At 43.7% G+C, this 26,021-nt stretch overlaps 1 protein-coding gene across 1 annotated transcript in view; it reads right to left on the bottom strand.

Annotated features, from left to right (window-relative positions):
• The window catches only part of PHACTR1 (phosphatase and actin regulator 1), a 322,629-nt gene that overhangs the window by 60,309 nt on the left and 236,299 nt on the right, over window positions 1-26,021 (bottom strand). The window contains exons 7-8 of the mRNA XM_023737446.1: window positions 11,010-11,251; window positions 8,321-8,477 (exon numbers count right to left, since the gene is read on the bottom strand). Coding sequence (XP_023593214.1) covers window positions 8,321-8,477; window positions 11,010-11,251 — 399 coding nt within the window. The remainder of the gene's footprint in view (window positions 1-8,320; window positions 8,478-11,009; window positions 11,252-26,021) is intronic.

Below are 26,021 nucleotides of genomic sequence, written 5' to 3'. Positions count from 1 at the left end.
TATATTGCCACCAAAAATAAATAACTTAAAAAAAAATCACTATCTATTTCCAAAACTTTTTCATCTCCCCAAATAAAAACTCTGTACCCCTTAAACAATAACTCCCCATCCCCCCGAGGTTACTCCAGCCACAATAAGCCTTTTCTTTATGTACTTGTGTATTCTAGATATTTCATACAAGTGGGACCATACAGTATTTGTTCTTTCGTTCCTGGCTTATTTCCTGTTAATCTTTTTTTGTGCTTTAGGTGAAAGTTTACAGCTCAAGTTAGTTTCTCATACAAAAATTTATATACACATTGTTATGTGACTCTAGTTGCTATCCCTATAATGTGACCACACACTCCTCCTTTCCACCCCAGATTTCCCGTGTCCCTTCAACCAGCTCCTATCCCTTTCTGCCTTCTCATCTCGCCTCCTGACAGGAGCTCCATTTAGTCTCATGTATCTACTTGAACTAAGAAGCACACTCTTCACGAGTATCATTTTACGTCCCATAGTCCAGTCTAATCTTTGTCTGAAGAGTTGGCTTCAGGAATAGTTTTAGTTTTGGGTTAACAGAGAGAGTCCAGGGGCCATGTCTTCTGTGGTTCCTCCAGTTTCAGTCAGACCATCAAGTCTGGTTTTTTTTTTTTTTCACTAGAATTTGAGTTCTGCACCCCACTTTTCTCCTGCTCCATCAGGAACTCTGTTGTGTTCCCTGTCAGGGTGGTCATTGGTGGTAGCTGGGCACCATCTAGTTCTTCTGGTCTCAGGCTGATGGAGTCTCTGATTTATGTGGCTCCTTTTGTCTCTTGTGCTAATATTTTCCTTATGTCTTTGATGTTCTTCATTCTCCTTTGCTCCAGGTGGGTTGGGACCAACTGAAGCATCGTAGATGGCTGCTCACTAGCTTTTAAGACCCCAGACGCCGCTCACCAAAGTGGGCTGCAGAACATTTTTTTAATAAACTTTGTTATGCCAACTGACCTAGATGTCCCTGGAAACCATGGTCCCCAGAACCCCACCCCTGCTACACTGTCCCTCGAAGTGTTTGGTTGTGTTCAGAAAACTTTTTAGCTTTTGGTTTCCTGTTAATCTTATAACACCAGTTATAATCTTATAACTCCCTGTTTCTCTTACATACAATATCTCTCTGGACCTGGATTGCATTTGAGGTTGTGGCCCATTCTAGGTAGACCCATTTTACACTTTCCCCCAAACCAAAACCAAACCCACTGCCATCGAGTCGATTCTGACTCATAGCGACCCTATAGGACAGAGTAGAACTGCCCCATAGGGTTTCCAAGGAGCTGCTGGTGGATTCGAAATGCCGACCTTTTGGTTAGTAGCCAAGCTCTCACACTTCCCCAGCAGCTTAAACTGAGTCAGCATCTCCCTTTAATCACTGAGAAGAATCATCTGGAGGGGTGGTCATGGTGAGCTTCTCCTCTGACAATAGACAAAGAAGAGACCTCTGAGACAAGTGGTCTTAATTACTGGGTAGGTCAGACCTAGTAAAGGGACAACACAAGGAGAAACCCCCTCTCCAAACCCCAGCAGCCAAGCTTCCAGTAGCTTCCAAACCCAGATGTTTCCACTGATTAGTGGAGCTGTGTCTGCTCCAGTTGAGGTGTGTGCTGCAAAATTCTGGTCGACCATGACTGCAAACAAGATGATGACAGTCCACCCCTGAGTGGGAGGTAGTATTTTAAGGGTGAAGAGATATTTTGAGGGAATAAGTATGTCAGGGAGGCAGGCTGCCTGAATCCTCATTTACTCCCAAGCTTAATTTAGATGACAAACTCCTACATTCACTGTGAGGCACCTTCAGTCTCTTTTTTCTTCTCAGGCTCTTCTCCCTCTGTTCCAAAAATGACACAGGGTGTTGGAAGGGCTGAGGACTAGGCTCCTGCTTAGAGAGGACTGGGCCAGAGGATTGCCTTTGAGCTGGGTCTGAAAAGCTGGCTGTGCCCCAAGGGGAGCCCCAAGTGCACTGACTTGCTGAATGACCACAAACAGGTCAAGTTTCAGGGTCTCCCCAGAAAACCAGTAGCTGACAAGTCAATTCCAACTCATGGCGACCCCATGTGTGTCAGAGTAGAATCGTGCTCCATAGGGTTTTTGATGGCTGTGACCTTTCCGAAGCAGATCACCAGGCCTGTCTTCCAAGCAAGCTGCCTCTGGGTGGATTTGAACTGCCAACTTTCCATTAGTAGCCGAATGCTTAACTGTTTGTGCCACCCAGGGACTCCTTCAGAGTTTTAGGCCTTTCTGTTTAAAATAACTAGTTCTGGTGACTTAGAGAACATCTTACTTTCTAGTGGATGTTTCAGAAACAAAAGAATGACTTCTTCAGCACCAGACTTTTCTTCAGTCCTTGAAAACCCCACTCACTGTGGTCCTAAGCTCTGTCCTCTGAGGGCTTCACTTCACTAACCAATCATGCCCCAAGCTGAGAAGTGGAGAAGAGCCAGCAGGAGCTATCCGAAAGCTAATCAAGAGGTCCCCCATCAGAACACCCTAACGAAGAACATTTGAGAGGCAGGGCTCTATGTCTATTCTTTTAAATGCTGACTTTTTTGGGGGTAGGGGCTGGTAAATTAGACTTCAAATGAATAAAATCAAGCTGCATGGTTTAAAACCACTCTTGGGGGAATAAAAAACTTGGTAAATGAAGGGAACTAGAAGTAATTCTGTCTTAGAATTATCTAGTGCTGCTATAACAGAAATATCACATGTGGATGGCTTTAACAAAGAGAAATTTATTCTCTCGCAGTCCAGTAGGCTAGAAGTCCAAATTCAGGGTGCTAGCTCCAGGGCACCTCTTTCATTTTTTCTGCTTTTGGAGTCTTACAATCTAGTGAGGGGATACTGTGAGGTCAGACTGACCATTTCTCATCTTTGTTTCTGATAGAAACAGGGGAAAGGAGGCCCACCAAGAGGTCGGGTGGTGGTGGCTGCTATCAGATTGGAAAATGGATGAATACATGGAGGATCTGGACAACTGGTTTGAATCTAAGGATAGACTGGGGCCCAGAAGGAGAAAGGGTCTCTGGGAGCTTCTGATAACAGCTTTTTACTTCTCAAGGTATTAATAAATGCTAGTTAAATAAAGAAAACTTTGGTTTAGCTTTATAATCTTATAGACGGAAGTATAGTACTCTATATGGAGTTTTTATTAGCTAAACAAAGTGGCAAATGTTAATCAGCTCCAGCATTTGAAAGGTAGCTTGAATTCTCTCATGTAGCAAATGGAACACCTTACTCAGTAGAGTTTTATTTTTAAAAAGTGAATGTGTCTTGGTTTGGAGAATACAATACTAGATAATAATACTGGTATCTATCATGTGCCAGACACTGCAATAGGTGCTTCCCATACGCTACTGCAGATTCTCACAACCACCTTGGAGAGTAGGCACTACCTTCTCGGTGGTGTGAGGTCTCCCTGTCTCTCTGCTCGCTTCTCTCTTTTACATCTCAAAAGAGACTGACTCAAGATACAACCTAATCTTGTCGATTGAGTCCTGCCCCATTAACATAACTGCTTTTAATCCTGCCTCATTAACATCATAGAGGTATGATTGACAACACACAGGAAAATCATATCATATGACAAAATGGTGGACAATAACACAATACTGGATATCACGGCCTAGCCAAGTTGACGCACGTTTTTGGGGACAAAATTCAATCCATAACAGATTCTGATAACTAAGATCCCATACTTATGCTGACTACTTCCTAAGGTTCAGGTTAGGGGCCCTGAGAAAAGACTCAGAGACAAAGCAGCATGATCTTGCACTGGGTGCTGTGGTGGGGTGTGGGATGGTCCTGAGGTCTCTGTATTTCCACTGACTGGAGGTTACTGGAGAGGAAAAGACCTGCTCACATAGAGCTGAGCAGCAGCTACCCTGGAGTGATCCCCAGACCAGTGGGCTCTAAGCTTTTTAGAGAATTCCATCAACAAAAAATCTAAGCATTACCCCAATCCATGCCATCTCATTATTTATAAATTGTATACAAATACTTTCATTATTAAAAAAACAGTTCAAGATCTATCCTGAAGTACAATGCCGTCAGTGATAGGATACTATCCATATGCCTACAAGGAAGACCAGTAATATGACTATTATTCAAATTTATGCACCAACCACTAAAGCAAAAGATGAAGAAATGGACGATTTATACCAACTTCTGCAATCTGAAATTGATCAAACATACAATCAAGATGCATAGATAATTACTGGCGATTGGAATGCGAAAGTTGGAAACAAAGAAGAAGGGACAGTAGTTGGGAAATATGGCCTGGGGATAGAAATGATGCCTGAGATCGCATGATATAATTTTGCAAGACCAATGACTTCTTCACTGCAAATACCTTTTTTCAACAACATAAATGGCGACTATGCACATGGACCTTGCCAGATGGAATACACAGGAATCAAACTGACTCCATCTGTGGGAAGAGATGATGGAAAAGCTTCAATATCATCAGTCAGAACAAGGCCAGGAGCCGACTGTGGAACAGACAATCAATTGCTTATATGCAAGTTCAAGTTGAAATTGAAGAAAATTAGAACAAATCCACGAGAGTCAAAGTATGACCTTGAGTATATCCCACCTGAATTTAGAGACCATCTCAAGAATAGATTTGATGCGTTGAACACTACTGACTGAAGATCTGACAAGCTGTAGAATGACATCAAGGACAACATGCATGAAGAAAGAAAGAGGTCATTAAAAAGACAGAAAAGAAAGAAAAGACCAAAATGGATGTCAGAAGGCAGTCTGAAATTTGCTCTTGAACGTAGGTTAAGTAGCTAAAGCAAAAGGAAGAAATGATGAAGTCAAAGAGCCGAATAGAAGACTTCAAAGGGAGAGAACAGAAAGTAAAGTATTCCAATGACATGTGCAAAGACCTGGAAATAGAAAACCAAAAGGGAAGAACATGGTCAGCATTTCTCAAGCTGAAAAAATGGAAGAAAGTATTCAAGCTTCCAGCTGCAATACTGAAGGATTCTATGGAGAAAATATTACATGATGCAGGAAGAATCAAAAGAGGGTGGGATGAATACACAGAGTCACTGTATCAAAAAGAATTCGTCGGCGTTCAACCATTTCAGGAGGTAGCATATGGTCAGGAACCAATGGTACTGAAGGAAGAGGTCCTAGCTGCACTGAAGGCCCTGGCGAAAAACAAGGCTCCAGGAATACCAATTGAGATGTTTCAACAAACGGATGCAGTGCTGGAAGCGCTCACTTGTCTATGCCAAGAAATTTGGAAGACAGCTACCTGGCCAACTGACTGAAAAAGATCCATATTTGTACCTACTTCAAAGAAAGGTGATCCAACAAAATGTGGAAATTATTGCACAGTATCATTAATATTACACACAAGTAAAATTTTGCTGAAGATCATTCAAAAATGGTTGCAGCAGTGCATTGACAGAGAACTGCCAGAAATTCAAGCCAGATTCAGAAGAGGACATGGAACAAGGGATATCATTGCTGATGTCAGATGGATCCTGGCCGAAAGCAGAGAATACCAGAAAGATGTTTACCTGTGTTTTATTGACTATGCAAAAGCATTCGACTATGTGGATCATAACAAACTATGGATAACACTGTGAAGAATGAGAATTCCAGAACACTTAATTGTGCTCATGAGGAACTTGTACATAGATCAAGAGGCAGTTGTTCAGACAGAACAAGGGGATACTGTGTGGTTTAGAGTCAGGAAAGGTGTGTGTCAGGGCTGTATCCTTTCACTATACTTATTCAGTCTGTATGCTGAGCAAATAATCCAAGAAGCTGGACTATACAAAGAAGAACTTGGTATCACAACTGGAAGAAACCTCATTAACAACCTGCGATATGCAGATGACACAACCTTGCTTGCTGAAAGTGAACAGGACTTGAAGCACTTACTGATGAAGATCAAAGACTACAGCCTTCAGTTTGGATTACACCTCAATATAAAGAAAACAAAAATCCTCACAACTGGACCAATAAGCAACATCATGATAAACGGAGAAACTATTGAAGTTGTCAAGGATTTCATTTTACTTGGATCCACAAGCAACACCCATGGAAACAGCAGTCAAGAAATCAATCAATGCATTGCATTAGGCAAATCTGCTGCAAAAGACCTCTTTAAAGTGTTAAAAAGAAAAGATGTCACTTTACAGACTAAGGTGCACCTGACCCAAGCCATGGTGTTTTCAATCACCTCACATGCATGCAAAAGCTGGGCAAGAATAAGGAAGACCAAAGAAGAGTTGATGTCTTTGAATTATGGTGTTGGCGAAGAATATTGAATATACCGTGGACTGCTAGAAGAACAAACCAATTTGTCTTAGAAAAACTACAGCCAGAATGCTCATTAGAAGCAAGGATGGCGAGAATTCGTCTTATATGCTTTGGACATGTTATCAGGAGGGACCAGTCCCTGGAGAAAGACGTCGTGCTTGGTAAAGTAGAGGGTCAGTGAAAAAGAGGAAGACCCTCAATGAGATGGACTGACACAGTGGCCACAACAATGGGCTCAAGCATAACAACAATCGTGAGGATGGTGCAGGGCTGGGCAGTGTTTTGTTCTGTTGTACGTAGGGTCGCTACGAGTTAGGACTGACTGGATGGCACCTAAAATCGACTTTCACTATTTATAAATTATATAAAGATTATATATGGTTCAGTGGTAGAATTATCACCTTTGATGCCGGAGATCCAGGTTACAGCTAATGCACCTCATGTGCAGCCACCACCCGTCTGTCAGTGGAGGCGTGCATGTTGCTAGGATGCTGAGCAGGTTTCAACTGAGCTTGCAGACTAAGATGGACTAGGAAGAAAGGCCTGGCAATCTACTTCTGAAAATCAGCCAACGAAAACCCTATGCATCACAAGGGTCTGACCTGCAACCTATCATGGGGATGGCTCAGAGCCAGGCAGGGTTTCTTCCCATTGTGCACGGGGTTGCCATGAGTTGGGGGTCTACCTGATGGCAGCTAACAACAGCAACTACGACTGGACTTGTATACCATGTACAGATCATATCTTTGAACAAAAATAATAAACTTAGAAAGAATGACATAAACTAAGTTTAAATAGAAGCTGTACTGTTTTCTTCCCATACCCTAAGGGATGGTCTTGTTCACCCCTTGGATGCATGTATCTCCATCTGAAGTCGTAAGCAAAAGGGGTAGAGGTAACATACACTATGTTGATGACGTACTAGTGCTGAGGGCAGCTCATGGTTCTCAAATGCAATTGTTTGAAATAGCTACTTACACAAGAGTTGTTGATTGAGTCCAATAGCATCAAGTGATACAGCATTTCCAGAAGAACAATAAGTCTTGCATTTTTTATATGGCAACTCTGTCTTAATGCTGGGAGGTTTTACAAATAATTGAAACCATTTAACTTGGTGTTTCTACCTCTTCCCCCTCAAATGTGAGATTATTCCTGGAGTGTTGCAAGTTTTTTTTTTTTTTTTTTTTTGATGTTATTAAAATGTCAGCCCACAATTTGGTCTTGTATCTTGCCTACTCTCTGAGGACTGCAGACTTGTCCACATACTTTTCAAAGAGCTTAAGATTACCAGCATATTAGGCCACTTCAAATAACCAGGAAATGCCACATCCTCCCGGCTCCAGAAATACAGACTCTATGACAGGTTTTCACGTTCTCTTAGCTATTTTTCATGATAAGGAAATGCACATTCTGCTCACAGGGATTAGACGGCCTAGTCTACTGCCCCCAGGTTAGGAGGTTAAGGCGCAGGGAGGACACATGACTTGCCTAGGAAACGCCAGCAGGACCAGAGCTAGAACCCAAGGCTCCTGAGCCCAGAAGAGCTCTCTCTCCCGACCAGTCACCTTCTGGTTCTTAGATTCCCCTTCACTCGGCCTCTGCCTTCAGTATAAATGAGTGCCTGCAAGATGTGGCTGGGTTCTCATTCTAAAGAGAACAATTCTTAATATTCCTTGGATGTGAATCACTGGCTCTTACTACCTCCAAGAAGAACTTGGGGGGCTGATATGGCCAATCCGCCTGATTTGTGAACTCTGTGCAATCTTGTCCTGGGCCCGTGTTAAACACCCTTTGTGCCCTTCTTTTTTTTAGGCACAGTCCCCGCCATCTGGCTCAAGATGCCAGGGGCTTTGTCACAAGGAAATAAACTCTTTGGAAATTATTTTGCAAGATAAAATAGTTGATTTCTTGGAACAAACAAACGAACAAAAGACCCAGGACTGATTGGGGGATGGAGATGGGATTCTTTTCAGATGTGTAGAGCTGCTGGCTCTGCTGTCAGTAGAAGCAGGAAATGCTGCTATCCTACCTGGTGAGCTTGGTGCCAATCTGCTGCCGCAGCTCCAGCCTCTCCTCATCCGTGTGCCTGGGGAGAATGTTCTTTTCTTCCAGCTCTCGCTTGGAGGGCCTGTTGCTGAGCTTGATGGCTAAGGAGTCCTTCCTGCACACCTTCATGGCCAGGGAGCCTGTGGGAGGGAGAAACAAGTCAAGTTATACGCACACACATCTGCCTGGGCTCCCAACAGCCCAACAGGGGGCTACAAGGTAAAGGCAGGAAGAAAGGCACCAAGGGCTTAGTACCTGACAGTAACGAAAAAAACAGTAGCCATACAGTCAACACTAACTCATGGCAACCCCGTGAGTGTCAGATTAGAACCATGCTCCGTAGGGCTTTCAGTGGCTGATTTTTAAGAAGTAAGTTGCCAGGCCTTTCTTCCAAGGTGCCTCTGGGTGGATTTGAACCCCCAACCTTTCAGTTAACAGCTGAGCATGTTAACCATTTGCACTTGGGTAGAGTTCGTGTACTCAACCACACACATATTCTTCTAACAATCAAAGAAGCTGGACTATATGAAGAAGAACTTGGTATCAGGATTGGAAGAAACCTCATTAACAACCTGTGATATGCAGATGACACAACCTTGCTTGCTGAAAGCGAAGAGGACTTGAAGCACTTACTGATGAAGATCAAAGACTACAGCCTTCAGTATGGATTACACCTCAACATAAAGAAAACACAAATCATCACAACTGGACTAATAAGCAACATCATGATAAATGGAGAAGCATGTGGGCCATAACTGCTCTAGCATGTGGGCCACTCCCCAAGGGTGGGCAGGAGTGGCCAAGGAATGCAATGGAGTGCAGAGATGAGAGAAAGGACAGAAGCCTTCGGTAACCATGGGAAGCTGCCTGGAGGAGTGGGACCTTGAGCAGACTCCTGGAGGATGGATGAGATTCTACCAGGCATCAGGAATAAGGAAGGGCATTTGCTGGCAGTGATCTGCATCTGCAGGAGGCTCAGAGGTGACAGATAAGCCGGCTAATCTCAGGAGACAGAAAGATCAGCTACATCGGAGCTGGCGCTATGTGAAGGAAAATAAAGTTGGGCAAAGTGAGGCCAGTTTGCGATTGGGAGTAAAGGGGAGGTCTTTGAAATGGGCAATATTCTTCTGGGATTGTTTCTTTTTTAATAGGAGAGGTTCTAAGCAGTCAGGGCGGGGTTTCCTTATGTATAAATCCATGTTTCTCAACTGACGTGGAGAGGGGTGCCCCTAGGGGGCATCTGGCAATGTCTGGAGACATTGTTGATTGTCATAACTGGGAAGGGAGGGTTCCTACTGGCATTGAGTGGGTAGAGGCCAGGGATGCTGCTAACCATCCTACAATGCACAGGACACCTCCCTACAACAGGGATCCAAAATGACAACAGTGCCGAGTTTGAGACAAACTGGTGTAAAGAGTTTAATAATTATCCGGGCACAATGGTGAAGAGAGCTGAGCAGCTCCTCCTGTTCGGGCTTATGTGGCCTTTGGCTGCCCGTCCATGGTCCTCTCTGCATCACCTGGATCATTTCACTGCTCACTCGTGCCAGTGCACCTACCAGGTCTCCAACAGAGCTAGCTCTCTGCAGTCTGGTGAGTACAAAGTGAGAGGAAAAGACTGGAAAGCAGCGTGTTTGGGGAACCCTCCTCCTCCCTCCACTAGTCTGAAAACATGGGCGTTAGAATCAGACAAATCTGCCATCGAATCCCAACACTGCCGCTCGGTAGGCGTGAGACTCTGGGCAAGTTAAGACTTACCTCTGCATTTCTTCCTGTAATCTGTAAAACGGGGTCACAGTATCTACGCCAAAGGATTGTTATACAGATAAGAGAATAAAATCTCCACATATTGCCAGGCACACAGCATATATTTGTTCCAGTTACCATCGAGTCAACTCCAGCTTTTAGCGACCCCATGTGAACCAGAGTAGAACCGTACTCCACAGGGTTTTCAATGGCTGATTATTTGGATTGCCAGGTCTTTCTTTTGGGTGCCTCTGGGTGGACTTGAATCTCCAACCTTTTGGTTAGCAGCTGAGCATGTTAACTATTTATACCACTCAGGGACTTCACAGTCACTAAATAGTTGCTATTATTATAGATTCATTTACTAAAAAGTTGACCAAATACCAGGCTGTATTCATATAACTAAAATTTATTCATTATTCTTGGCCAGAATGAGGTGATTCTGAACTTTGCTTTCTTCATTTCCTCTCGTTTCTCAGCACATTTTAAAGGCCTTCAATAAGGAATTTAAATTCAGCCCTTCTAAAGCTGCTGAGGTATGCTTAAAAGTGAATTTGTTGCATACACAATGGTTAGTATTTCTGAGTGTTTTCTGGACCAGAACAAACTTTTAGGCCTTTTCTTCTCCCTTTTTTTTTTTGAAAGGGGTGGGTTTGCATCCCAAGGGAAGAAATCAAAGAAAGAAAGAACCCCCTTGAGAGGCAGACGATGGTAGCATGGTATTGCAATGTTTAGAGCTGTGACAGCATTTACACAGCATTTACCCCTTCGTCTTACAGAGGAAAACCCTGAGGCTCAAAGAGGTCAATTAGGCCACCCTATGACCCAGGGCCAGTTAACACCAGACCCAGGGTTAGAGCCCGGATTTCAGGTCAGCTCTCAGCATATAACCATGCTTTCCCCATGAAGAGGCTGGAGGAACGTACTGGTATACAGCGAGCTGTCATCATCCTCATCCTCTTCCTCCTCTTCTCTTGTGTACAGGCAAGAAGAGTCTTCATAGTCTGACTCATGAGGCACATTTTCTTTATTGTCATCACATTCAATCACAACAGTTGGCACTTGTCTTATTTCCGGAAGGCCCAGAGGTCCTGCCTTTGTGACACCATCACTCGAGTGCAAACCAGAGCTGTGGTAAGAAGTGGAACAGGGGACTCGCTGCTCAGAGCTGTTGAGAGAGAAGGAGGAAAAGAGGAAATTAATTTTGGCCAAGATGCCATATAAATGTGCTGGAAATGCCAGTAGTCTTAAAACCCGTGTCATCAAGGGTAATCAATGTTTTAAAACTCAGATGTCCAGGCCTGAAAGACAAAGTCTACCAGGCAATAAAGTCTCATTTCTTATCTTAGAGGTGATCATTTAGGAGAGCGTTTCCTGATGGTGGCAGCAGCACAGAATAAGACATAAGAATTCTAATTTCACACAATGTTTCAGTTAAGATCGATATCTCCAAGTGCCAAAGGAAGATTTATTTGCAACTCACATGCCTCACAGCAAGGGTAAAGGGATTAATTTGACGCTGAAGTTAGAGATCAGGAATGAAAGTGATGATGTGAGGTTCGAGCGTTCAAAGCTATACAAGGTGGTTAGCAGGGACTGAAGGTCCCCGGGCGGCGCAAGTGGTTTCTGCTTTACTGTTAGCCTAAAGATTAGTGTTTGACCCTATCCAGTGGCACTGTGGAAGAAAGGCCTGGCAATCTGCTTCCATAAAGATTACAGCCAAGAAAGCTCTATGGAGCAGTTCTACTCTGCAACATGAGTCGGAATCGACTTGATGGCAAGGGGTTGGTGGGAGAGTGTTTGAAATGTGGATGGAGTTGCAGAGAAAGAGAAGAGACGGGATACACAGGAGGCTAGAGACCCCTGCATGAACCATCAGAGCAGACATGGCCAGGGATGACCTAAAACCCAAACCAAACCCACTGTCGTCTGATTGACTCCAGCTCATAGCAACCATATAGGACAGAGTAGTACTGCTCCATAGCATTTTCCAAGGCTGTAAATCTTTACGGAAGCAGACTGCCACATCCTTCTCCTGCTTAGCTGGTGGGATCGAACTGCCAACCTTTTGGTTAGCAGCCAAGAGCTTCACCACTGCGGCACCAGGCTTCCTAGTGATGACCTACGAGGTGTGTGCATCTTCTCTCCTGAAGACAGTGTTAGATGATCAGGAGGGAGACACACATAATACCACTCTGGTTGTTCTGCAGGACGATTTTCTAAGAAGCTATAATGATGATGTTCTTGGCTTTGCCTCTTAAGTTGAGCCAACTCAGATAAAACATATTTTAAAATAAAAACCAATTTGTTTTATAATCAAGGCCACATAAGTTCATTGTAGGAAAATTAGAAAAGGCATCTCATCAAAAATAAAGAAAATAAGGTAGTGATTCTCCTAATACAGTCTATCTGAGGATCCTATAGCAATTCAGAGTTGCTTTTAGGACAGGCTCTGAATGAAGTCCAGCAAGTATAATGATAGTATCGAACCAGAAAGACATAGTCAAATTTTTAATTCTTTTTCAGATTAACTGGAAGTGGAATTTATATCTTTCATTCAAGGAATTTCTAAACACAGGAAAATCGATGCGTATTCTCATCCGAAAAGTGTTTGACATTCGTAAGGAAATTGAATGTGAGACAATACTATGTATCAACAAATTTAACATTCGATGATTTTATCCAAGAGAAACCTCCTTATGACATATGAATGCATGACAGTCTCCTTTGGAACTTTCAATTATGTTTTAAATTACTGATATGGCTAATTTAAATTCAATTAACTTTCTTCCTTCCATTGTTTCTAAAGAGCTGTTTTTCCCTTTGTGTTTTTCAAATAACTCTTCAGTGACACAAATGGGAAATCCAGTTGGCGCATTATGAGCTATGATGTTTCAGGCAATGAACTAAACCAACTTAAGTCACATATTTACTAAAATGCAGCATCTTATTGCACATTAGCAGTTTATCTGGTCACCGTGGAGTGGACTCTGTCTCCTGGCGACCCCATGAGTGTCAGAGTAGAACTGTGCTCCATAGGGCTTTCAGTGGGTGATTTTTCAAAAGCAGATTGTCACACCTTTCTTCCGAGGTGCCTCTGGGTGGACTCAAACCTCCAATCTTTCAGTTAGTAGCAGAGAGCGTTAACCATTTGCACCACTTAGACACCAGCAGTTTAAGAAGGTCCATTTCCCACCAAGTTTGATATAAAACGACCATTTGAACAAGGTGGAACGCATGATAGATGGTCTCCAGGGAGACAAATGTAACAGTTGATAAAAGGCAACTGACCCACAGCCCTTCTATCAGGCAGCGATGCTGCATTCTAACTGTGCTTGGATTGCCACATTGTGTATTAAAGAAAAATGAGGATAGAAGATGAAAAAAATGTAATTCTGTGGTCCGTGTTCTCCCCACCTCGGCCTTCCTTCCCCCCATTGACAGTTCAGTTAGCAATGGTTTCTATAAAGGCACGGACAGAGCTGGGGATACCACGGTTGGGGGCTACAGATGAAAAGCACTCAGTAGATCTACTCATCTGATGGGAGGAATGTTTTGAAGGGAAAAAAGTTGGAAACCAGAAAGAATAAGAGTTCTGAAGGTAGAAGGCTCCAAATTGACTCAAGAGGATAGAGAAGGGAGACCTATTATGCAGGGGAGGATAAGAATCTCATCTTCATTGCTAGTCTGGGAGAAACAGGAGACTGTGGTTTCTCCTGCCTCAAAAGAACATGGGATCAAAATTCCAACATTCTTCTCTGCAGAAATGGAAAAGTCAATCCTCATATTTATATAGAATGACAAGAGGCCCAGAATAGGCAAAGCAATCTTTAAAAAGAAGAACAATGTAGGAGGACTCACACTTCCTGATTTCAAAACATACTATAAAGCTACAGTAATCAAAACAGCCTGGTATTGATATAATGATAAGCATATAGACCAATGGAATAGAGCTTAGAGTCCAGAAATAAATTAATATATTTATGGTCAATTGATTTTTGACATGAGTGCTAAGTCCATTCAGTGGGGGAAAGAAGAGTCTCTATTAAAAAATGGTGTGCTAAGACATGCAAAAAATGAAGCTGGATCCATACTTCACACTATATATATATATATATATATATGTATGTATAGATATGAATTCAGAGTGGATCAAGGACCTAAATGAGATCTAAAACTATAAAAATTTTAGAAAAAAAATGGGTAATTCTTCTAAAAAAGAACCTAGTTTTTTTATTTTTTTATTTTTTTGAGAATATACACAGCAAAACATACAGCAATTCAACAGTTTCTACATGTACAATTCAGTGACATCCTTTGAGTCGTGCAACCATTTTCACCCTCTTTCTCCGAGCTGTTCCTCTCCCATTAACATAAACTCACTGTCTCCTCATCTTTTGAGTTGCTGTCAATTTAATCTCATATAGACAGGTCCTAAAAGAGCATATTGTTCAAGTTAGACATTTATTACCAGTTAAGCTAAACTACTGTTTGATCTTAAGAAAACTTCAGGGGTTATTTTTGGTTTAAGGTTTAAAGATTACCATATTTTTACACAAATAACACGCACCTTCTATGTTTGTTTGCCAACCATGCCCTCCTCCTGCAAGGTATCTTCAGCAGTCCCGCTATGCCAATTTTTTTATACATGTTGCTGTATAAAAAATCAGCATAGCACAATCAGAAAAATACCTCGAGGGGGAGGGTTCAGTTGGCAAAAAAAACTATAAAGTGCACATTATTTGGGTAAATTATGAAATCTCAGGGCAATCGTTTCAGGGGTTCATCCAGCCTCCGTGGCTCCATAAAATCTGGATTCCATGAGAATCTGAAATTCTGTTCTGTATTTTCTCCTTTTTAATCAGCGTTCTTCTATAGAATCTTTGATCAAAATGTTCAGTAATGGTAGCCAGGCACCATCCAGTTCCTCTGGTCTCATGACAAAAGAGGCAGTTGTTCATGGAGGCAATTAGCCACACACTCCATTTCCTCCTCCTATTCCTGACTCTCCTTCTTCCTCTGTTGCTCCAGGTGAATAGAGACCAGTGTTGTACCCTGGATAGCTGCTTGCAAGCTTTTAAGACCCCAGGCACTATGCAATGAACTAAGAGGTAGAACAGAAACACTGAACATGGTATTAGGCCAATCCACTGGAATGCGGGACACAGCTTTTAAACAACGGATTCTTAGATATGACACGAAAAGGGCAAGCAGCAAAAGACAAAACAGATAAATTGTACTACATCAAAATTAAAACCTTTTGCATATCAAATGACTTTATCAACAAAGTGAAGAGATAACCTACAGATAGGGAGAAAATTTTTGGGAACCATATATCTGATAAAGATTTAATATCCTTAGTATATAAAGAATTACCACAACTGAACAACAAAACGACAAACAACTCAATAAAAAAAAAAAAGGGCAAAGGACTTGAAAAGACATTTTTTTCAAAGAGGGTATGAAAATGGCCAACAGTCTCATGAAAAGATGCTCAACGTCATTATTTGTTGTATGCCGTTGAGTTGATTCTGATTCACAGCAACCCTACAGGACAAAGTAGAACTGCCCCATAGGATTTCATATGCTGTAATCTTTAGGTGAGATATGCAGATGACAAAACCTTGCTTCCTGAAAGTGTAGAGGACTTGAAGCACTTACTGATGAAGATCAAAGCCTTCAGTATGGATTACACATTAACAAAAAAGAAAACAAAAATCCTCACAACTGGACCAATAAGCAGCTTCATGATAAATGGAAAAAATATCAAAGTTGTCAAGGATTTCATTTTACTTGGATCCACAATCAATGCCCACGGAAGCAGCAGTCAAGAAATCAAATGATGCATTGCATTGAACAAATCTGCTGCAAAAGACCTCTTTCAAGTGTTAAAAAGCAAAGATGTCACTTTGAGGAAAAGGTGCGCCTGACCCAAGCCATGGTATTTTCAATCACCTCACACGCATGTGAAAGCTGGACAATGAATAAGGAAGACTGAAGAAGAACTGACGCCTTTGAATTATGGTGCTGGTGAAGAATATTGAACATACCATGGACTGCAAGAAGAACAAACAAATCTGTCTTGGAAGAAGTACAGCCAAAATGTTCCTTAGAAGCAAGGATGGCGAGACTTTGTCTCACATATTTTGGACATGTTATCAGGAGGGGCCAGTCCCTGGAGAAGGACATCATGCTTGGTAAAGGAGAGGGTCAGCGAAAAAGAGAAAGCCCCTCAACAAGATGGATTGACACAGTGGCTGCAACAATGGGCTCAAGCATAACAACGACTGTGAGGATGGTGCAGGACTGGGTGGTGTTTTCTTCTGTTGTACATAGGGTTGCTATTAGTTGGAACCGACTCGACGGCACCTAACAACAACAACGATCTTTACGGGAGTAGACCACCAGGTTTTTTTCTCCTGCAGAGTGGCTGGTGGGTTCAAACCATCGACCTTTCAGTTAGCAGCTGAGTGCTTAACCACTGTGGCACCAGGGCACCTTCACTGGTCATTATGTCCCTCCCCCCAAAAAAAAGAACCCAAACCTGTTGCTGTCGAGTCGATTCCAGCTCATAGCAACCCTACAGGACACAGTAGAACTGCTCCATAGTGTTTCCGAGGCTGTAAATCTTTACGGAAGCACACTATGACATCTTTCTCCTGTGGAGTGGCTGGTGGGTTCAAACTGCTGCCCCTTTTGTTAGCAGCCGAGTGCTTAACCACTGTGCAACCAAGCATCTGCTCATTAAAACCATAAAACCCATTCCAACTCATAGCAACCCAGAGGACTGAGTAGAACTGCCCCATGGGGTTTCCAAGGAGCGCCTGGTGGATTCGAATTGCTGACCTTTTGGTTAGCAGCCGTAGCTCTTAACCACTGCGCCACCAGGGTTTCCACCTACTCATTAACTGTTAAAAAGCCAAACTAAAACAAACATAAAAAACCCCACTGCCGTCCAGTCAATTCTGACTCACAGTGACTCTTTAGGACAAAGCAGAACTGCCCCATAAGGTTTCCAAAGCGGTAATGTTTACAGGAGCATACTGCTACATCTTTCTCCCGAGGAGTGGCTGGTAGATTCGAACCGCCAACCTTTTGGTTAGCAGCCAAGTGTAAATCAAAACCACAATGAGATACCACTTCACCCCCCACCAGAATGGCTATGATAACACACACACACACACCCCCGCCCCCCAGAAAATAGCAAGTGTTGGCAAGGATGTGGAGAAATCAGAACCCTCACTCATTGCTGGTGGGAATGCAAAATGGTACAGCCACTGTGGAAAACGATTTGGCGGTTCCTCAAAAAATGAAACGTACAACCACTGTATTACCCAGCAATCGTAATCCTAGGTATATACCCAAAAGAATTGAAAGCAGGAGCACAAATAAAAACTTGTTCATTGCAGCACTACTCACAATAGTTGAAAGGTGGAAACAGCCTACCTGTCCAATAACAGACAAATGGATAAACAAAACATGGTACATTCATACAGTGGAATATTTCTCAGCCATAAAGAGAAATGAAGTTGTGATGTATGTTACAACACGGAAGAACCTTGAAAACAGTATGCTGAGTGAGATAAGTTGCTCACAGAAGTGAAATAAGTTGATCCCACGTACACGAAACAGGCAAATACATAATGCCCAAGTTTTAGTGGCTACCAGGGGTGGGAGGGAGGAGGAAAGGAGGACTCATTGCTTAGGGGCGCGGAGCTTCTGTTAATGGTGGTGGAATAATTTGGAGAAGAAGAGTGGTAATGGATTCACAACATGATGAATATAATCAGTGTCACTGAATTATACATGTAAAGACTGTTCAACTGGCAAATGATTTGTTATATATATTTTTACCACAATTCAAAAAAGTCCATGGAAGGTATGAGACCTTCTTGAACAGGATGAGGTGATAAAGAGGATCCCCCAGCTGCTCTGGGAGGAAAAAGGTAACATGCTATTAGCTTTGTGAAACGGGGACCCATCGTGGTGATTAGCAACTGCCTGTTGGGGGCGCTAAACGAAGAGTTGGATAGAACCTTGCCTGGGCAATTGGGCCATCTTCCTGAAGTGACTCCAGTATGTGATAGGTGATAAACCAAAAAAAGCCAAACCCGTTGCCATCGAGTCAGTTCTGACTCATATCGACCCCATGTGTTACAGAGTAGAACTGAGCTCCGTAGGGTTTTCTTGGCTATAACTTTTAGGGAAGCAGATTGTCAGGACTTTCTTCCATGGTGCTGCTGGGTGGATCTGAACCACCAGCCTTTTGGTTAGTATTCCAACACAAACTGCATCATCCAAGGACCTCAGCATGTGATACAAGGCCTAATTACAAGGATGAAGAAGGCGTTTTCCAGGAAGCTAGGTGAATCCACCAAGAGGCCTTTTAAATATTTTATTATAAATATGCACTGAATGCCAACTCTATGTCATGCAGGGCATTGAGGAGGGAGGAAGACAAACACCCAGATTAATCCATCCTCTGGTGATTCTGGACGAGCACAGGACAGCAAGGAAAGCTGAATGAGAGCAGAGGAATTGGCTGAGGAGGCAGGAAGGTTATTATGTGACCTCAGTTATTGGACTCAAGATGTGGATCTGAATCCAAGTTTTGCCCACTTGCTACCTTTGTGACAGAGACGCTGGGAGGTGCAAATGGCTAACGCATTCAGCTGCTAACCGAAAGAAAAGCTGGAGGTTCGAGTCCACCTAGAGGTGCCTCGGAAGAAAGGCCTGGTGATTTACTACCGAAAGATGACAGCCGTTGAAAACCCTATGGAACACAGTTCTACGCTGACACACTTGGGTTTGCCATGAGTCGGAGTCGATTCAATGTCAACTGGAAAAAAAAATCTTTGTGACTTTGGGCACATTATCTAACCTCTCTGAGCCTCAGCTTCCTGATACGCAAAATCCGGCTAATCATCCCTTCTCTGTAGGGCTGAGGCACATGAAGGGCCCCAGTGGCACAGCCGTGATGAGACCTGGCTCCCTGTGGTTTTGAAATCTCTCAGTCTCAGCCCATTCTCCACACTGGTGTCCGAGCTACCTTTCTAAAACTCAAGTCTAGTCACCTCACTCACGAGAACCTTGGGTGCCTCCCCAGGTGACAAAAAACCCTGCTCTAGAAAGGTGTGGAGCTCTAGGAAGTGATGCAGATGGAAAAATCCAGTTAACACGTTATGAGCTATCATATTCAAGGCAAGGGACGAAATCAGCCTGAATGCAGCTTCTTATTAAATATCAAGTCCTGTTACCCGCCCCACAGTGGTGGTGGGTGTGAAGGGGAACACCCAGCAGAACTTCAGCCTCAGCAGTGCTGTTTTTACATAATGAAGTTGTCAAAGACTTGCTCTCAATAAAGGCTCTCATTGCTAAAGAAAAGTGACAACCACTGGCCTGTCATGTAAACCCAGCATGACGTAAAAAAAAAAAAAAAGTTGCCGTCAAGTGCGCATCAGAGTAGAACTGCGCTCCATAGAGTTTTCAGCGGCTGAGTTTTCAGAGGTAGATCACCAGGCCTTTCTTACGAGGCACTTCTGGGTGGACTCAAACCTCCCAACCTTTTGGTTAGGAGCTGTCTTAGTCATCTAGTGCTGCTCTAACAGAAATACCACAAGTGGATGACTTTAACGAAGAGAAATTTATTCTCTCACAGTCCAGTAGGCTACAAGTCCAAATTCAAGGCATCAGCTCCAGGGGAAGGTTTTCTCTCTCTGTTGGCTCTGGAGGAAGGTCCTTGTGCTATATCAGTCTTCCCTTGGTCTGGGAGCATCTCAGCGCAGGAGCCTGAGGTCCAAAGGATGTGCTCTGCTCCTGGCACTGCTTTCTTGGTGGTATGAGCTTCCCATGTGTCTCTGCTCGCTTCTCTCTTTCATATCTCAAAAGAGATTGGCTTAAGACACTACCCAATCTTGTAGACCTCATCAGTATAACTGCCACTAATCCATCTTATTAGATCATAGTGATAGAGTTTACAACACATAAGGAAATCACGTCAGATTACAAAATGGTACACAGTCATACAATACTGGGAATCATGACCCAGCCAAGTTGACAGGTATTTTTTGGGGACACAATTCAATCCATGACAGGAGCTGAGCATATGTCAACCATCTGTACCACCCAGGGAGTCACAAACCCCTACACAATGGGACCCAGTTATTAACCATGCCTCATTCCTCATCCCCACTTGTCTGCATAGAACTTACCCCTTAGTCACGTGCAAATTTATGCTTTAATGCTCTTGGCCTGGAATGTGCTCCCATCTTATTTTCACCTCATTAATTCCTATTTACTTTTTAATACTTGTCTCAGGCCTGATGTTCACAAGAGATTCCACACTTGTGACAACCGTGAACGTCTGTTGACTTACTGTCTCCCCATCTAAGACTGTAGGTCCCTTGGGGGGCGGACAGGGATCATGTCTTGTTTGGGTTTGGATCTGGTGCCCAGCACCGTCCCTGGCACAAAGCAGACGTTCAGTAATTGTGTATGGCTTTTGACAAATGAAATAATTATGGGCTGGACTCACGGATATTTCGGTGAATTTGTAAGCAACCGCTGGCAAATCATATTCAAAGGGCACTGATGAAGGGATCTTTTTAACTCTTCACAGAAGTAACTGTGGTGTACTGCAGGGGTCTGGGTACCCCAACTTGGCACTTTTATCCTGGCTGAACAATGGGAAGGGCCTCTTCATTAAATATGTGGAAGAACTGAGGCAGAGAAGGAACAGAGGGGACAAAAGCAAACATTTATTGAACGACTGCTGTGTGTTGCCCCCTGTCCTAGAAACTCTGACCTACCTGCAGTGTCTCATCTCATCTTCGTATCAATCCTGCAGGAGAGGTGCTACTATCCCCATTTTATTCAGCAGGAAACTGATGCTCCAAGAGGATAATTAATTAAAAAACAAAAAACCCGTTGCCAAAAAATCGATTCCAACTCGTAGCAACCCTATAGGACAGAGTAGAACTGCCCCACAGAGTTTCCAAGGAACGGCTGGTGGATTCGAACTGCTGACGTTTTGGTTTGCAGCCGTAGCACTTAACCACTGCGCCACCAGGGTTTCCAGGTCATTAATAGGCCCGTGAGAAGTAATAGAAAGAGTTGGTTATTTGAACCCACTCTGTTACAATATGCTCTATCCAAAAATCAAACTCTGTTACTTACAAGATTGTGTACTTTAATGAAAAAACGAACTCTACTAATTGTACAAGATGGAGGAAGCATCGGGGCTTGGCAACGACGTGTGTACAAAATGGGTATTATTATTTGTAAATATTTTAAATCTTAATAAGCAGGGTAAGTAACAGGGTTCTACCTTCCCACGGTCAGGCCGCTCCTGGGGCCCTGAGTGTAAAGAATTTACCGAGCGCGCTGGGTTTAGAGCGGCCATTTGTCCACATGTTGTCTATGGCGGGTTGTGAACTACAGCGGCAAGAGTTGAGAAGCTGCATCACAAACCTTCGAGCCCATAAAATCGAAAATATTTGCCCTCTGGCCCTTTACCGAAAATGTTTGCCGACCTCTGGTCTAAACAAATGTTTCCTAAACCTCGATCATATGCCTTCATTCCTTGTTGTTGCTGTCATACTTGAAGTTTGTTTACAATATTATTTGCTTTGTGTTTTTTCTTGAGTCAACCAAGGCACGGGGACCTTAACCATGACTTTAGCCTCATCTTAAGCAATATCTTTGTAATCACAGGTTTTATTTGTCAATTTATATTTATACTTAACTATTTAATTTACAGGTATAATTTCTCTTTTACCTATATAAAGGCATAGCTATGAAAACTTAACAATTTTTGTTTGTTTTTTTTCATAACTATGAAAACCTTTATAAAACAGTTTTCTACATTGAATTTCCTGGGCCACCAATGGTGTGTATGTGGCATTTTGTTTAAATGTTGGCCTGCTGTTGTTGTCAGCTGCTGCTGAGTCTGCCTCTGATTTATGGCGACCTCACGCCCAACGGGACAAAAGGCTGCCCAGTCCTGTACCAACCCTCTGATAGGTTTCGGATCAGACGTTTGTGATCTATAGCACCTAGACCAGGATTTTTCAACTTTGGCACTAGTTAGGGACTGAATTGTGTCCTCCAACCATGTACTGTAAAGCCTAACCCCATCCCTGTGGTTATAATCCCATTTGAGAATGGGTTTTCTTTGTTATGTTGATAAGGCAGTATTAGCGTAGGGTACAGCTTGAGTCAATCTCCTATGAGCTATAAAAGGAGCTGATTAAGCAAGGAGAGCTGGGGAAGAGAGATCCAAGCCACATGAAGATTACCCAGGAGCAGAAGCTCAAAAGAGACAAGGACCTTCTCCCAGAGCTGACAGAGAGAGAAAGCCTTCCCCTAGAGGAGAGAAAGCCTTCCCCTAGAGCTGGTGCCCTGAATTCAGACTTCTAGCCTCCTAACTGTGAGAAAATAAATTCCTATTTGTTAAAGCCACCAACCTGTGGTATTAGTTATAGCGGCACGAGATAACTGAGGCAGTACTATTGATAATTCTCTGTTGTGGCTGCCCTGTGCACTGTAGGATGTTTAACAGCATCCCTGGCTGCTACCCACGAGATGTCAGGAGCAACCTCTTCCCATTTGTGACAGTCAAGAATGTTGCCAGACATTACCAGATGTCCCCTAGGGGGCAAAACCACCCTGCCTCCCCGCAGTCCCCATGTCTGAGAACCACTGGCCCAGAGAATCCATGAAGGCTAAGTTGTCACCCGCGACTTTTTCCTCAGCGTTACCTCAGGTATTGTTCTTCTAAAGAAACGTCCAAACTATCAAGAATTTGCAGTCTTCACTGAACGATCAGGAGTTGTTCAAACCAAACCAAACCGTTGCCTTCAAGTTGATTCAAACTCATGGTGACCCCATGGGTGTTAGAGTGATTTTTCGGATGTATATTGCCGGGCCTTTCTTCCGAGAAGCCTCTGGGTGGACTCAAACCTCCCACATTTCACTTAGCAGCTGAGTGTGGTAACCATTTGCACCACCCAGGGACTCTCCAGATCCTATCTAACAAGGCACTGTCTTCCTGTGTTAGGGCTGGCACTCGGGGGCGGTACCAACGCTTTGACGCTATTAGGGCTCCACTTGGTACGTTACTTGCCCATCCGCTCCAGGCCCTGCAGCTTCTCCATTAGTCAAGAGCTCCGAACAGACTCTTGAGTGAAGCAGCTTCCTCAGTGTGTTGTCCAGATCGGTGATTTCCTAAATGACACTCTAGTGGCCTGAAAGAGTCACCCCCTCCAGAGTACCTGTCAAATTCCGGATTCAGCATTTAGTTTGCTTGGAATTCCAATAGATTTCACTGCACATGGGTTGTGTTCACTGCTCTTCTTCCTTTTGGCTGATTAGGTACTCTAACCGCAGGTGAACACAGAGTATCTCCTGCTGACCTCCGAGATGGAGCCTTCATTCCCTCTCACTGGTCTATTGCAGGTAACGACGATAAAAGTGAAGAGCTTTTAATGTTCACACTCTGCCATGTGCAGAGTCACTGAAGTCTCACAACAATCCTATGAGACACATAGCATTGTTTATCCCCCCACTTTAGAGGGGAAAAAACCAAGGCCCATGGCCACGGTCACACAGGCAGAGGTGACTATGAAGTAGGACTACAGACCTGCTCTTTTAATGTCGCGATATTGTTGCTGTTAGCTGCCACTGAGTCAGCCCCCGACTAATGGCAACCCACGCACAATGGAGTGAAATGTTGCCCAGACCTGCGTCATCCCCACCATCGTTTGTGGACTGGACCATAACTGTAGGGTTGTGATCCACAGGGTTTTCCTTGGCTGATTTTTGGAAGCAGAGCACCAAGCCTTTCTCCCTAGTCTTAGTCTGGAAGCTCTGCTGAAACCTATTCAACATCATAGCAATACGCAAGCCTCCACTGACAGATGGGTGTGGTTGTGCCTGGGGCACGTTGGCCAGAAATCGAATCCGGGTCTCGCCTGCAAAGAAGGTGAGAATTCCAGCACTGTACTGCCACTGCCCTCATGATGTCACTATACTGCCAGCTGTATGGCCAAAACCGAAAAAAAAAAAAAAACAAACTTGTTGCTGTCAAGTCGATTCTGACTCATAACAACCCCATAGGACTGAGCAGAACTGCCCCACCGGGTTTCCAAGGAGCACCTGGGGGATTCGAACTGCTGATCTTTTAATCATTACGCCACCAGGGTTTCCACCTATGTAGCACCTTACTCTTCTTCCCAGCCCACCCTCTATACTGCAGTCAGACAGGGCTGCTCATGGAATTCTCCCAGTTGACAAACTTGGGAACCAGGTAAACTCCACACTCCTCGGCATGGACAAGAAGGCACCTAACCATCTGGCCCCACAATTTCTTTCGGCCTTGTTTATACCTTTCTTTACCATATGCCCAGTGTTCCAGCCACATCAGCCACTTGCTATTTCCCAAGTACGCTAGACTTGCCTGCTTCCTCGCCCTGCTCCTGCCATTGTTCTTCCTTCAGGATCCTCTCCTCACTGTTGGCCTGCAGTACCCTACTCATCCTTCAGGGGGAGCTCAGATACCACTTCTTTTGAGAAGCCCTGTCTGATTTTCCCATGGAAATCAGCCCCCTTCCTGTGCGTCCACACCTGTGCCCCACCTCTGTCACAGCACCTGCCAGATTATCTTATGATTACATGTCATCAAGGCTTCTACCCTCCCCCCCCCCGATTGTGAGCCTCTCAAAGGCAGGGGCTGATAATCAGTTATCTTCATACACCAACCCCAACATCACGCATGTGTTAGAAACTGATGGAAAAATCAATCACATCTTTGCATTGAAGTCTCTTGGAATCAGAGTTGGTCATGGTGCGCTTCCCATCACTTAATTCACTAAAACAGTGGTCCCTGGATAACAGAGTCTTGCTATTGGAGGGAAAGTATCTTTGTGAAAGAAGAACTAAAGTATTGAAAATAATGATCTGGAGTTCTCTTTCCAAGGAAGATAATCCAAGGAGACGAGACACAGAGATCTAGGTGAGGAGGAGCACAATGGTCGCCTTGTGCCTTTCATCCTAGGGACTACAGGTGGACGGAAGATGTAACAGAGACAGCGTAAGGTCCTTAGACCAGCTGCCGTCCAGTCGACTCCAACTCATGGTGACCCCACGTGTGTCAGAGTAGAACTGTGCTCCACAGGGTTTCCAATGGCTGAGTTTTTGGAAGTAGATCACCAGGCCTTTCTTCTGAGGTGCCTCTGGGTGGACTGGAAACTCCAACCTTTCATTTAGCAGCCAAGCATGTTAACTGCACTACCCAGGGACTCCATAAGGATATCATGTCAGTCCACTTCAGTTAAGACTGTCCAGACTTAGGTTGTTTTGTGAGGTGGGGTGGCTGGGCTACATGAGATCTGTAAGGCTTCTTCTTATATTAAAATTCTGCAATGAATGTAAATAAACACAAAAGGCCCTTAATTATTCTCCAACATATTCAAAACATAGGAAAGCGAAAAAAGAATGAACTTCTGTTCTCAATCGTGTAGGTAGTTATAAATACTGTAATTTTCCTGACAAACCTAATAGGGATGAGCGTTCAGAAACCAAAGAGTGTTCCATGACACTCACAAGATGTTGGACAGCCGCACCATTTTGGAGTACTTCTATCCTACTAATTAAATAAGACAGTGGGGCTCCCCAGCTCCGGATGAAGAAGCAGGGCGTTTTTCAAAACACCTACAACAGCTAACACGTGTGGCCCTGTATGTGTCCTTTAAAAGTGCTTTATCAAATGGTGGTGAAATAATTTGGAAAAGGATACTGGTAATGGTTGCACAGAGGAGCCTGGGCAGCATAAGCCGTTTGCCATCAGCTGCTAATCCAAAGGCTGGCGGTTCAAACCCACTCAACAGCTCCATGGAAGAAAGGCCTGGCGAACTGCTTTCCTAAAGATCACAGCCAGGAAA

The sequence above is a fragment of the Trichechus manatus genome, unplaced genomic scaffold (genome assembly GCF_000243295.1).
Source record: "Trichechus manatus latirostris isolate Lorelei unplaced genomic scaffold, TriManLat1.0 scaffold00103, whole genome shotgun sequence".
In the NCBI taxonomy this organism is placed as follows: Eukaryota; Metazoa; Chordata; class Mammalia; order Sirenia; family Trichechidae; genus Trichechus; species Trichechus manatus.
This window is presented reverse-complemented; position numbering and strand designations above follow the sequence as displayed.